Source organism: Aulonocara stuartgranti (genome assembly GCF_965226115.1).
Source record: "Aulonocara stuartgranti genome assembly, chromosome: 3".
Classification (NCBI taxonomy): Eukaryota; Metazoa; Chordata; class Actinopteri; order Cichliformes; family Cichlidae; genus Aulonocara; species Aulonocara stuartgranti.
In genome coordinates, this window is record NC_138941.1 from 75,565,976 (window position 1) to 75,578,579 (window position 12,604).

Sequence of the window (12,604 nt, forward strand, 5' to 3'; positions counted from 1 at the left end):
CAGACATACAGGCACACACAGACACAAACATCCATTCCCACCCTCATGCTCTCATATGCACTCACTCCACACTCAACCAACGTGGAGACAGACATAAAGAGACGCTGTACACACAATCACACTCCCCAAGCGTACTCTACAAACCGGGTCTAGGTACCCTTGCCCCTGGAGGGGGGAATTGCACCCAGACCCAGGTGGTGTTACCCTTTTCCCTGCGGTGGGGAGAGGCAGACCACCCCGACTCCGCAGCAGCAGGGAGGACCCACACCCCAGACCGCAGTCGGACGGCCAACTCCTCCTACTAGCCCTCCCGCTCCAGCAGGCCGCAGAGAATGGGGGTGGGAGAAGACTCCAAACCTCCCTCCACCCGCTCATTGTAGTGTTGATGCATATGTGTTCTAAGGGCTGTACATTTTAAGTTTTGAGAAACAAACAGGAAGTGAGTGAAGGACACAGTAAATGTTCCAGTGAAAAGGCTTTCAGTTTTCACTGGAAATGTTTCCAGCTCTTCCTCCTCTATTAGACATTCTCCCCATACCTAAGAGTGTCCAGTCTCCAGCTTGGATCCTTTAGTCCAGCCAACAGCAGCTTCATTCCTGAGTGTCCTGGATGATTGTAGCTCAGGTCCAGCTCTCTCAGATGGGAGGGGTTGGAGCTCAGCGCTGAAGTTAGAGAAGTACAGCCTTCCTCTGTGATCAGACAGCCTGACAGCCTACAGAAATGTGCCATTAATACGTTACATTAATACATTAATTTATAAATAAATCAACTATTAATATAATAACCGATATGTAAAAAAACAAAAAAGATGCATTCTTAGATCCCAAACCTATGCCAGTGCATCTCAGGGTGGGGGGGCTTGTGAACAGCTCCTGGGTTGGCTGGGTCAGGAAAACTACAAGATTAAACCTGTGGATTGAGCTGCTGTGGACCCAGCTGCTCTGGATCCAGCTCAGGCACGTGCAGAGGGGAGCACCCGCCCCTTTCCTGATGGGTGCCCAAAGTGTCCTTTTGTTGAGGCAACTTTTTTTTTATTTGTGCCTCAACTGTCAGTCTTTTACCCAAGGTAATCTGCCATTTTTGAAGGGTTTAGGTCAAAGAACAAAGACCATGACAATAACTAACTAGACAGCTCTATCTCTTTATATTTATCCTCATCGTATCTTCGTTGACCAAGTATATTGAGATTGATTCTGGACTTTTTGAAATTATTAAATATTGGTCTTAGTCTCTGTGTATATTATTCTCTTCTGCATCTGAAATCTGTTATGGTTCTTAATTTTTGCTCTGTTATGTTAGTTGCTTTGCATCTCTCTGTCTCTCTCTTTATACTGTCTCTCTCTCTGTCCCTTTCTTTCTGTCTCTCTTTTCCGCCCTCTTCCACACCTCACCTATATCTCTGTGTTTGTTTACCTTTTCAGTATGTTTAGTAGTGTCTCTTAAGTTTAGGTCTCTGCCTGGGTCTCTGTCCATTTTATTGTGATAGTCACTTGTCCTGTGTACATCGTGTTCAGTTTTGCTTCTCCTGTCTTAGTCAGATTTAGGTTATTTATCTTTCCTGGTGTGTTCCATCTTCCTGATTTCAATGATTTTAGCGCTCTGTCTCCTTCTGTCTGTTTTCACAATCTCCATCATGCTATGTCTCCTGTATTATATTCTCCCTCTTCAACTCAGAATCATGGCAAAACATGCAATAGACACGCAGGTTCACCATGTCCATTTCACGCTTTGCCTCTTAAAAACATGAAATGAAAGTTTAATTATCCATTCATCCCTCCATCCATCCATCTTCATCCGTTTTATACGGAGCCGGGTCGCGGGGGCAGTAGCCTAAGCAGAGAAGCCCAGACCTCCCTCTCCCCAGCCACCTCCTCCAGCTTATCCGGAGGAACACCAAGGCGTTCCCAGGCCAGCCGAGAGATATAATCTCTCCAGCGTGTCCTGGGTCTGCCCCGGGCCTCCTCCCGGTGGGACATGCCCGGAACACCTCACCCAGGAGGCGCTCAGGAGGCATCCTAGTCAGATGCCCGAACCACCTCAGCTGGCTCCTTTCGATGTGGAGGAGCAGCGGCTCTACTCTGAGCCCCTCCCGGATGGCTGAACTTCTCACCCTATCTCTAAGGGAGAGGCCAGCCACCCTTCGGAGGAAGCTCATTTCCGCCGCTTATATCCGCGATCTCGTTCTTTCGGTCACTACCCACAGCTCGTGGCCATAGGTGAGGGTAGAGACGTAGATCGACCGGTAAATTAAGAGCGTCGCTTCTACACTCAGGTCCCTCTTCACCATGACGGACCGGTGCAGCGTCCGCATTACTGCAGCTGCAGCCCCAATCCGTCTGTCGATCTCCAGCTCCCTTCTCCCATCACTCGCGAACAAGACCCTGAGATACTTGAACTCCTCCACTTGGAGCAGGAACTCATTCCTGACCCGGAGTGGGCACTCCACCTTTTTCCAGCTGAGAACCATGGCCTCAGATTTGGAGGTGCTGATCCTCATTCCCGCTGCTTCACACTCGGCTGCGAACTGTTCCAATGCGAGCTGGAGGCCTTCACCTGATGAAGCCAACAGAACCACATCATCCACAAAAAGCAGAGATGAGATTCTGAGGCCACCAAAGTGAAAGCCCTCCACCACTTGGCTGCGCCTAGAAATCCTGTCCATAAAAATTATGAACAGAATTGGTGACAAAGGGCAGCCCTGGCAGAGTCCATCACCCACCGGGAATGAGTCCGACTCATTGCCGGCTATGTGAACCAAGCTCTTGCAACGGTTGTATAGGGATCGAATGATCCATAGCAATGGGCCAGACACCCCATACTACCGCAGCACCTCCCACAGGACACCCCGAGGGACACTGTCAAATGCCTTCTGCGAGTCCACAAAACACATGTAGACTGGTTGGGCAAACTCCCATGCACCCTCAAGTATCCTCGAGAGGATAAAGAGTTGGTCCAGTGTTCCACAACCAGGACGAAAGCCGCATTGTTCCTCCTGTATCCGAGGTTCGACTAGCGGACGAACTCTCCTTTCCAGCAACCTGGCATAGACTTTCCCAGGGAGGCTGAGGAATGTGATCCCCCTGTAGTTGGAACACACCCTCCAGTCCCCCTTCTTAGAGCTGGGGACCAACACCCCGGTCTGCCAGTCCACAGGTACTGCCACTGATCTCCACGCAACATTGTAGAGGCGTGTCAACCAGGACAGCCCTACAACGTCCAGAGCCTTCAGGAACTCAGGGCGGACCTCATCAACACCAGGGGCTCTGCCACCAAGGAGTTGTTTAACTACCTCAGTGACCTCGCCTCCAGAAATTGGCGGGTCATTCCCCTCATCCACAGACTCTGCTTCCTCCTCGGAAGACGTGTCAGTGCGATTAAGGAGGTCCTCGAAGTATTCCTTCCACCGCCTGACAATTTTCTCAGTCGAAGTCAGCAGCGCTCCGCCAGCACTATACACAGTGCAGGTAGAGCACTGCTTTCCCCTCCTGAGATGCCTGACGGTTTGCCAGAATCTCTTCGAGGCAGTCCGGAAGCCTTTTTCCATGGCCCCTCCTAACTCCTCCCACACCCGAGTTTTTGCTTCAGCCACTGCCCGAGTCGCATTACGCTTGGCCTGTCGATAGCTGTCGGCTGCCTCTGGAGTCCCACAGGCTAACCAAGCCCAATAGGACTCCTTCTTCAGCCTGGTGGCTCCCTTCACCTCTGGTGTCAACCATTTGGTTCAGGGATTACCACCACGGCAGGCATCAACCACCTTGCGGCCACAGCTCAATGCAGCAGCTTCAGCAATGGAGACGCTGAACATGGTCCATTCGGACTCATTGTCCCCAGTCTCCCTCGGAATGCTGTTGAAGCTCTGCCGGAGGTGTGCGTTGAAGATCTCACGGACTGGGGCCTCTGCTCGACATTCCCAGCACACCCTTACTACGCGTTTAGGTGCGCCAGGTCTGTCCAGCGTCCTCCCCAGCCACCTGATCCAACTCACCACCAGGTGGTGATCAGTTGACAGCTCAGCCACTCTCTTTACCCAAGTGTCCAGAACATATGGTCGCAGGTCTGGTGATACGATTACAAAATCGATCATCGACCTGTGGCCTAGAGCGTCCTGGTGCCACATGCACTTATGGACACTCTTATGTTCGAACAACGTGTTTGTTATGGCTAACTGTGATTTGCACAGAAGTCCAATAACAAAACACCGCTCGGGTTCAGATCAGGGAGGCAGTTTCTCCCAATCACGCCCCTCCAGATCTCACTGTCATTACCCACGTGAGCATTGAAGTCTCCTAGCAGGACAACAGAGTCTCCAGGTGGCGCACCTTCCAGCACCCCACCCAGGGACTCTAAGAAGGCTGGGTACTCTGAACTGCCACTCGGCGCATAACCGCAGATGACAGTCAGGACCCGTTCCCCGACCATAAGGCGCAGGGAACAAACCCTCTCATCCACCGGGAAAAACCCCAACGTACCGGCAGCAAGCCGAGGGGATATTAAAATACCCAACCCAGTCCGCCGCCTCTCACCAGGGGCAACTCCAGACTGAGACAGAGTCCAGCCCCTCTCCAGGAGACTGGTTCCAGAGCCCAAGCCATGCGTATAGGTGAGCCCGACTATATCTAGCCCGTACCTCTCAACCTCACGCACTAACTCAGGCTCCTTCCCCACCAGAGAGGTGACATTCCATGTCCCAATTGCCAGTCTTGGCAGCTGGGGATCAGTCCGCCAGGGCCTCCTCTCCTGTCCGTCGCCCGACACACAATGCAGCCGACCCCTATGGCGCCTCCTGCGGGTGGTGGCCACCAGACGCTCGCCCTCGGGCACCCTCCCCAGGCCTGGCTCCAGGGCGGGGCCCCGGTAACCCTATCCCGGGCAGGGTAAACTGTTCCCTCGATGTTACCTTCATAAGGGTTTAATTACACGAATATAATTGAATTAATAATTTTTGGAAAAGTTTGGATCCTGACCTGAGAGCTTCCAGTGTACAGTGTGGACTCTTTAGTCCAACAGACAGAAGCTTAACGCCTGAATCCCGCAGGTTGTTGTTACTCAGGTCCACCATTCTCATTGAACTGAGAACTGAGGACAGCGCTTCACAGCTTCTCTCCAAAAGGTTACAGCCAGACAGTCTGAAAAACAAAGGTATTTAGGATCAAATGAAACCAATTTAAGTGTTCAACCCAAACAAGAAAGATAAAAAGTTTAATATGCACCTAATTAGGGATGGGTATCGAAAACCGGTTCTATTTGAGAACCGGTTCCCACTGTTTCAATTCCTTGGAATTGTTTGCCATTTTTGCAAACGATTCCCTTATCGATTCCAGTCGCCCTGAATGACGTCACTACGTTGCGGAGCGTAATTTACCTGGCAGGAAACACTACGAATATGCAAAAGCATTTGCTCACAAAACACGTGATAACCTTAAATGAATGTCGTGTTTTTAATTCCGCTCCGGACTCGTGAATCTCAACCCAGCAGCAGCGGTAACGTTTGCACGTCCTCTCCCGTTAATGCGGCAGGTAAATAATCAACTAACAGTGCATATTATGTTAGCGCGATCTGCCTTATCTGCCATTACTGCCATTACTGTGCGTTTAGGTGACCATGATGAGAGACACAGACAGAGTCTGGCTGGCGCTCGCTGGCAGTTCTTGCTGCAGTCTACCGGTAGCGTCTCCTTTCAAGCCAGGATAGACTAATGTTACCGAGCAGTGACTAAGCTTATGGTAAAAGGCTTGCACCCATTTGCCACAGCAGATGCCCCCGATCGGTAAGTGAATGTGTTTAATTGTAGGCAGGGACATTACTGGATATTCTTGTGTAATTGCTACAGAATAATTTATGTTATACTTTGTTATTGCTACAGAAGAATATTTATTTTATTATTTTACATTTACAATTTTTTTCCCCGGGGTCCCTGTGACACCACATTGAAGAGCCGTAGGCTGGATCTCTTAAGATCTCACTGCTGGGTTTGTAAGGCCATGTTACTCCTAAATTTCTATCTTGTTCAAAGAGAAGATATAAAACAAAGTTCTAAGCTAATCGACCTTAGTGTTCTCCTTTTTTAAAAAGAATCGATAAGAGAATCGATAAAGAATCGAATCATTAAACAGAATCGAAAATGGAATCGGAATTGTGAAAATCTTATCAATACCCATCCCTACACCTAATGCATAACAAAATAACTTAAAATACATATATATTACATTTCCTCATTAAAACACAGATATACCACATTATTTAAATGGAAACCAGTAAGGACTTGTTAGATTTAGCGATTCTAGTCTAGCACTCTGTCAGTGCGTCCCAGGGTGGCTGTGGCTACAATGTAGCTTGCCATCACCAGTGTGCGAATGTGTGCGTGAATGGGTGGATGACTGGATGTGTAAAGCGCTTTGGGGTCCTTAGGGACTAGTAAAGCGCTGTATAAATACAGGCGATTTACCATTTACCAATTTAGTTCAGTACCTGCAGGTACAGTCATATAGTACTGCTGATCACTTTCCTAATTTTAAAATCTGTGAGTATTGTTCCTTGATACAGTTCAAAATAATCTTTTTTTTTTTATAATAACATACCGAACAATGCTATAGACAATCAGCTCATCTTTTATTTAAAATAAGCTGTTTAAGTATGGTTAAGGAAAGCCCTCAGTTCTTGTAAAATCCACTTTCCATGACTTATGGTTTAGAGGTTAGTAAAAACTGTAACCATACTAAAAGAAATCTGCCTTATTATTGGAAAGCTAATTTCTTCAGAAACAATTATATATATTTTAGAACATGATTTAAAAAATCCAGCCTCGGATAAAGCGGATGAAGATGGACGGATGGATGGATTTAAAAAATATGACAGGAGGGAGTGAAAACAAACACAAATATTGCACCAGGGCATTTGTTTGGGAAACAGTACGATAATATTTTGCTTAGTGTAGGATATAATTGCAGCCTGCAAACACTCCTTTCAATGTGAGAGAAACTAAAATGTTATGAATTAATTGTAAAACATTTGCTCTAAAATACCAAAAAAGCAATGAGTAAAATGTAATTCAGTGGGAACTCCAATTATGGAAGCCTTCAAGGAAGACATAATTTTTATTACTTTGCTGTAATTTTCTGATACCTAGCAGCCCACTTTTGAACACACTTGGAAAACCTTCAAAACTTAAATGACCAATAAGGTGAAGTCCAAGTTTTCCTTTAACTTGGATTTCATGATGATTGCCATATCAGAGATGTAAAAGAAAAAGAAAAAAAAAACTAACAGTAAGTTACAAACCAACTGACAGCCAGAAAAAAAATAAATATAAGAAATCTGTGTTAGAAACCTGAGGCTGGTAAACCTAAGTCCTATGTCCTATGTTCTTAATTTGGTAAAATGGATACGCTGACTGCTTGGTAATAAAAGCTGAATAATTATACAGGGTGGGCCATTGGTGTATATGGATACACCGTAATAAAATGGGAATGGTTGGTGATATTAAAGTTCTGTTTGTGGCAGATCAGTATATGTGAGGGGGCAAACTCCTCAAGATAGTTTGTGACCATGGTGGCCATTTAGAAGTCGGCCATCTTGGACACAACTTTTGTTTTTTCAATAGGAAGAGGGCTATGTGACACATCAAAACTTATTGGTAATGTCACAAGAAAAAGAACCATTCCCATTTTATTACAGTGTATCCATATAAATGGCCCACCCTGTAGAGAGCGTAAACTGGTTAGGGTGGTAAGGCATAATACTTCTGCAATAAGAACACTGATTATGACATTTTTCAAACATCCGAGACAAACTGAATTGAAGAGAACATCGGATAAGTCTACATGCTTTTGATATGAAAAAAAATTGGTAAGGATTTTTTTTTCATGTTTGAAAAGTTATTGATTATCATAAGGTGGGCAATATTGGTCATTTGATAAGGGTCACACTAAAATGTTCTAGAAATTGTGACAATTTCTGCAGCTATGAAATAACTAAAAGAAAGTATCATATACTTGATGAGTGCTGCCAATGTTTTGAGGGGCCTATAGAAATTACATTGTGTCGGTTTTAAATATTGTGTACCTGATTATCTTTTTTTTTAATAAACAATTTTAAAAAAGAAAAATGGACTTATGTGTTATGTCTTATACACACAAGCTGTGGGCTAGACTTCCGGGTGAGCGTATGCTGGCGTGTCTGTCTGCCGCTGCTCTCCATGTGTGTGTTCTCCCTGTTTAGCTCCATTTTAATTTTTCGCTAAAGTTTCAGTAAAAAGGACTAGATGTTACAGTCCCTAATAATGCATTGCTTTCAATGAAGGAAGGCTGTTAAAAGGAAAGGCAGCCCAGAAACTTTCCCAGTAGCACACATCGTTATGTGCCTAAACTTTCAGTCTAATCTGCCATTTTTTCTTCCTTGGTTAGGTTTAAGGATTAGAGATCTGATCTAGATTATCATATTAAAATTAGTATTTAATTTTACTGTTTTAGCCTTAGAGCATGGCTTTTTTATTTGACCCTGGAAAAACTGAATCTTATCGTTTTTCCTGTGATTGACTCTCCTGGGGACCTGACTTACCAGCCTAACGCGAGCCCTTGCTGCCCTCTGCATGTACTACTGTTTGGCCTGTCACCGCTGTCAGGGTCTTGTGTGTGGATGAGAAGAAGAGGACCCAAACGCAGGACTCACGGTGCAGGATAATGGTGTTTATCGGAAAGGATGACACAACGAGAGCAGGAGATGAATGGCTGGCTGACTGGACTGGACTGGACTGGACTGGACTGGACTGAACTGAACTCAACTCAACTGAACTCAACTGGACTGACTGACTGACTGACTGAACTGAAAACAAACAACATCAATGACAAGACAGTGAGCGAGTGGAAACTGAGGACTTAAATGCACTGATGAGGATGATAATGAGAGACCGGTGAGTACACAGCTGAACTTAATCAAACTAACATCACACAGGAAAGGAACTGGCACAACAAGGCAGGAAATGTGAACGAACATGAACAAACTGAAAATACAACCCAGGAACCCTGACAACCGCATTCAAGTATCTGTCTTCTAAAGCTGTCGACGGTGTGCACAGTGCCAGGTAGGTAATCACAGCTACTTTTCTGGCACTGGACTGTAAATCGTGCCCCAGTGGCATGCTGGCTAACGCAGTTTAACTTGGCTTTGTGATCAAATGGAGAAACTATGATTCCCCTTTTAATGTATAGATATGTGCATATTTGCATGTACACATATATTTTTACAAAGATATATGGATGTCTCACAATGTTTTCTATAACGTTTTCATCTTATCTATTTTAATTATTTTTATTTGTTTATATTATCCCTCTGTTCAGCACTTTGGCCGTCACTTGATGTCCTTTAAATGTGCTATATAAATAAAGTTGACTTGACTTGACTACTTACAGAGCTTTGTTAGAGGCTTTGACCAATGGGAGCAGCCTAAAAAGAGCCTCCTCTGAAGGAGAGTATTTCTTCAGGTCAAACACATCCAGATCTTTTTCTGATGACAGTAAGATGAAGACCAGAGCTGACCACTGAGCAGGAGAAAGTTCATCGGAGAGACTTCCTGATCTCAGGGACTGTTGGATTTCATCCACTAGAGAACAATCATTCAGTTCATTCAGACAGTGGAACAGATTGATGCTTTTCTCTGCAGACAGATTCTCACTGAGCTTCTCCTTGATGTAGTCAACTGTTTTCTGATTGGTCTGTGAGCTACTTCTTGCCAGTGTAAGCAGACCTTGTAGGAGAGTCTGATTGGTCTGCAGTGAAAGACCAAGGAGGAAGCGCAGGAACAAGTCCAGGTGTCCATTTGTACTCTGTAAGGCCTTGTCAACAGCACTCTGGTAGAAGTGTTTCTCTGCAGATTCTCTTGTTTCAGACTTCTGGGAGGTTGTTTGTTGTTCTTCCTGCAGATTGAGTCCAGAGTCGATGAAAGTCAGATGGACATGAAGAGCAGCCAGAAACTCCTGAACACTCAGATGGATGAAGCAGAACACCTTGTCCCGGTACAGTCCTCTCTCTTCTTTAAAGATCTGTGTGAACACTCCTGAGTACACTGAGGCTGCTCTGATATCGATGCCACACTCTGTCAGGTCTGATTCATAGAAGATCAGGTTTCCTTTCTGCAGCTGATCAAAGGCCAGTTTTCCCAGAGACTCAATCATCTTCCTGCTCTCTGGACTCCAGTGTGGATCTGTCTCAGCTCCTCCATCATACTTGGCCTTCTTCACTTTGGCCTGAACCACGAGGAAGTGGATGTACATCTCAGTCAGGGTCTTGGGCAGCTGTCCTCCCTCTCTGGTTTTCAGCACATCCTCCAGAACTGTAGCAGTGATCCAGCAGAAGACTGGGATGTGGCACATGATGTGGAGGCTTTGTGATGTCTTGATGTGGGAGATGATCCTGCTGGCCTGCCTCTTATTTCTGTATTTCTTCTTGAAGTACTCCTCCTTCTGTGGATCAGTGAACCCTCTGACCTCTGTCACCATGTCAACAGAGTAAGGAGGGATCTGATTGGCTGCTGCAGGTCGTGTGGTTATCCAGAGGTGAGCAGAGGGAAGCAGGTTCCCTATAATGAGATTTATCAGCAGCTCATCCACTGAGGTGGACTTTCTAGGGTCAGTTAGGATTGTAGTTTTGTGGAAGTCCAGCGGAAGTCGACACTCATCCAGACCATCAAAGATGAACACAACCTGGAAGTCTTCAAAGCTGCAGATTCCTGCTTCTTTGGTTTCAGGAAAGAAGTGATGAACAAGTTCCACCAAACTGAACCTTTGGTCTTTCAGCACATTCAGCTCTCTGAAAGTGAATGGAAATATGAACTGGATGTCCTGGTTGGCTTTGTCTTCAGCCCAGTCCAGGGTGTATTTCTGTGTTAAGACTGTTTTCCCAATGCCAGCCACTCCCTTTGTCAGCACTGTTCTCATTGGTTTATTTCTTTCAGGTGAGGCTTTAAAGATGTCTTCTTGTCTGATTGTTGTTTCTGGTTTGTCTGGTGTCCTGTTTGCTGTTTCAATCTGTCTGACCTCATGCACATCATTGACCTCTGCAGTCCCTCCCTCTGTGATGTAGAGCTCTGTGTAGATCTGATTCAGAAGGGTTGGATTTCCTGCTTTAGCAATCCCCTCAAACACACACTGGAACTTCTTCTTCAGGTTTGACTTAAGTTCATGCTGACTCCAATGCCAGTTCCTAATGGAAGTTCCTAAACAAAAAACAAACAAACCAAAAAAATCAGTGATAGAGTCAGTTGAAGGTATGACGTTTCAATTTCATGAAACGTTAGTACAATGTTTCCCAACATTTTTTAGCTATGGTACATATTTCACTTTAGAAAAATCCCACAGCACACCACCAAACCAAAATATCACACATTAATAATTTTTTCCTGCACACCAGGTATAGCGGAATTGTTCCCAGTATATCTTTTTTTTAATCTTTCTTCTGACCACTACTCATGCTAGGGCCTTCATCTGGGTCAGAACTTTCTCAGGGACCGGTTAACTACTTTTCAGATATTTATCTGTTGCAATTATACTCTGCGTTGTCTCAGCATGACCATGTAATTTCTTCTTCGACTTCTTTTTACTGTCAGTTGACAACACCTTTAATTAGAGTATAACACACTTGATCACTTCTCACACCACACCTATGTGCTGTGGCACAGTGGTTGGAAAACACTGCATTAGTAAATGCCCAATTTATCAATGTGCTTATATCTTTAGAAGAGTAATTCCTAAAGTGTAGGCTGGGGCTCCATAGTGGGCCCCACTAAATGTTTTTGAACTACAACTGTTACTGTATTTTCACGACCATAAGGCGCACTTAAAAGTCTTAGATTTTCTTCAAAAAGTATGGCGCGCCCTATAGCGCAGTGCGCCCTGTGTGTTGTAATGAGGACGTAGTAGAGAACACCATGAGAACGCTAAAGGGTGAAGTGTGGACGTTGACTTTATCGCACATACCTGTATAAAAGAACAGGTATGTGCGTTATGCAGGACATCATTGTTTTAACAACCCTGAAAATGGCAAAGAGACACGCTTACGAAGCACAGTTTAAACTTAAGGCCATCAGCTACGCGGAGGAACATGGAAATCGAGCAGCGGCGAGAGAATTTAAGATTAACGAATCGATGGTTCGCAAATGGAGGAAGCTAGAAAACAAGCTCCGGCAGGTCAAGAAAATGCAGCTGAGTTTCCGCGGACATAAGGCGAGGTGGCCCGAGTTGGAGGAAAGACTCGAGCGGTGGATCATCGAGCAAAGAACGAGCGGGAGAAGCGTTTCGACGGTCACCATTCGGCTAAAAGCAGTTTCACTTTCACTTTTTATGAAACGGTGCCATTTTTCCATCCAGACCAGGACTACGGTAGCGCAGCAACTTCCAGCGGATTATAATGAAAAGCTGGCCATCTTCCGCTCCTACTGCAGCAAACACATTGGCGACAAAAACATCCAGCCCAGCCACATCAGAAACATGGACGAGGTCCCGCTCACTTTTGACATCCCAGTGAGTCACACTGTGGAGAAGAAGGGGACCAGCACGGTAGCGATACGCACAACGGGGCACGAAAAGTCTTCTTTTACTGTTGTGCTTGGCT

The 12,604-nt window shown here is 45.5% G+C and overlaps 2 protein-coding genes across 6 annotated transcripts in view; both read right to left on the bottom strand.

Moving 5' to 3' along the window:
• Positions 1 to 12,604, bottom strand: part of LOC309703204 (NACHT, LRR and PYD domains-containing protein 3-like) — a gene marked incomplete at its 5' end in the record, with an annotated part of 103,873 nt that overhangs the window by 37,554 nt on the left and 53,715 nt on the right. The gene's annotated exons all lie outside the window — the stretch shown is intronic.
• The window catches only part of LOC309703486 (protein NLRC3-like), a 79,599-nt gene that overhangs the window by 4,575 nt on the left and 62,420 nt on the right, over positions 1 to 12,604 (bottom strand). For all 5 annotated transcript variants that reach the window (XM_082528349.1, XM_082528346.1, XM_082528347.1 and 2 more), the window contains 3 exons: positions 9,407 to 11,210; positions 4,965 to 5,126; positions 539 to 712 (listed from right to left, as the gene is read on the bottom strand). In XM_082528349.1, the coding sequence (XP_082384475.1) occupies positions 539 to 712; positions 4,965 to 5,126; positions 9,407 to 11,210 (2,140 nt within the window). The remainder of the gene's footprint in view (positions 1 to 538; positions 713 to 4,964; positions 5,127 to 9,406; positions 11,211 to 12,604) is intronic.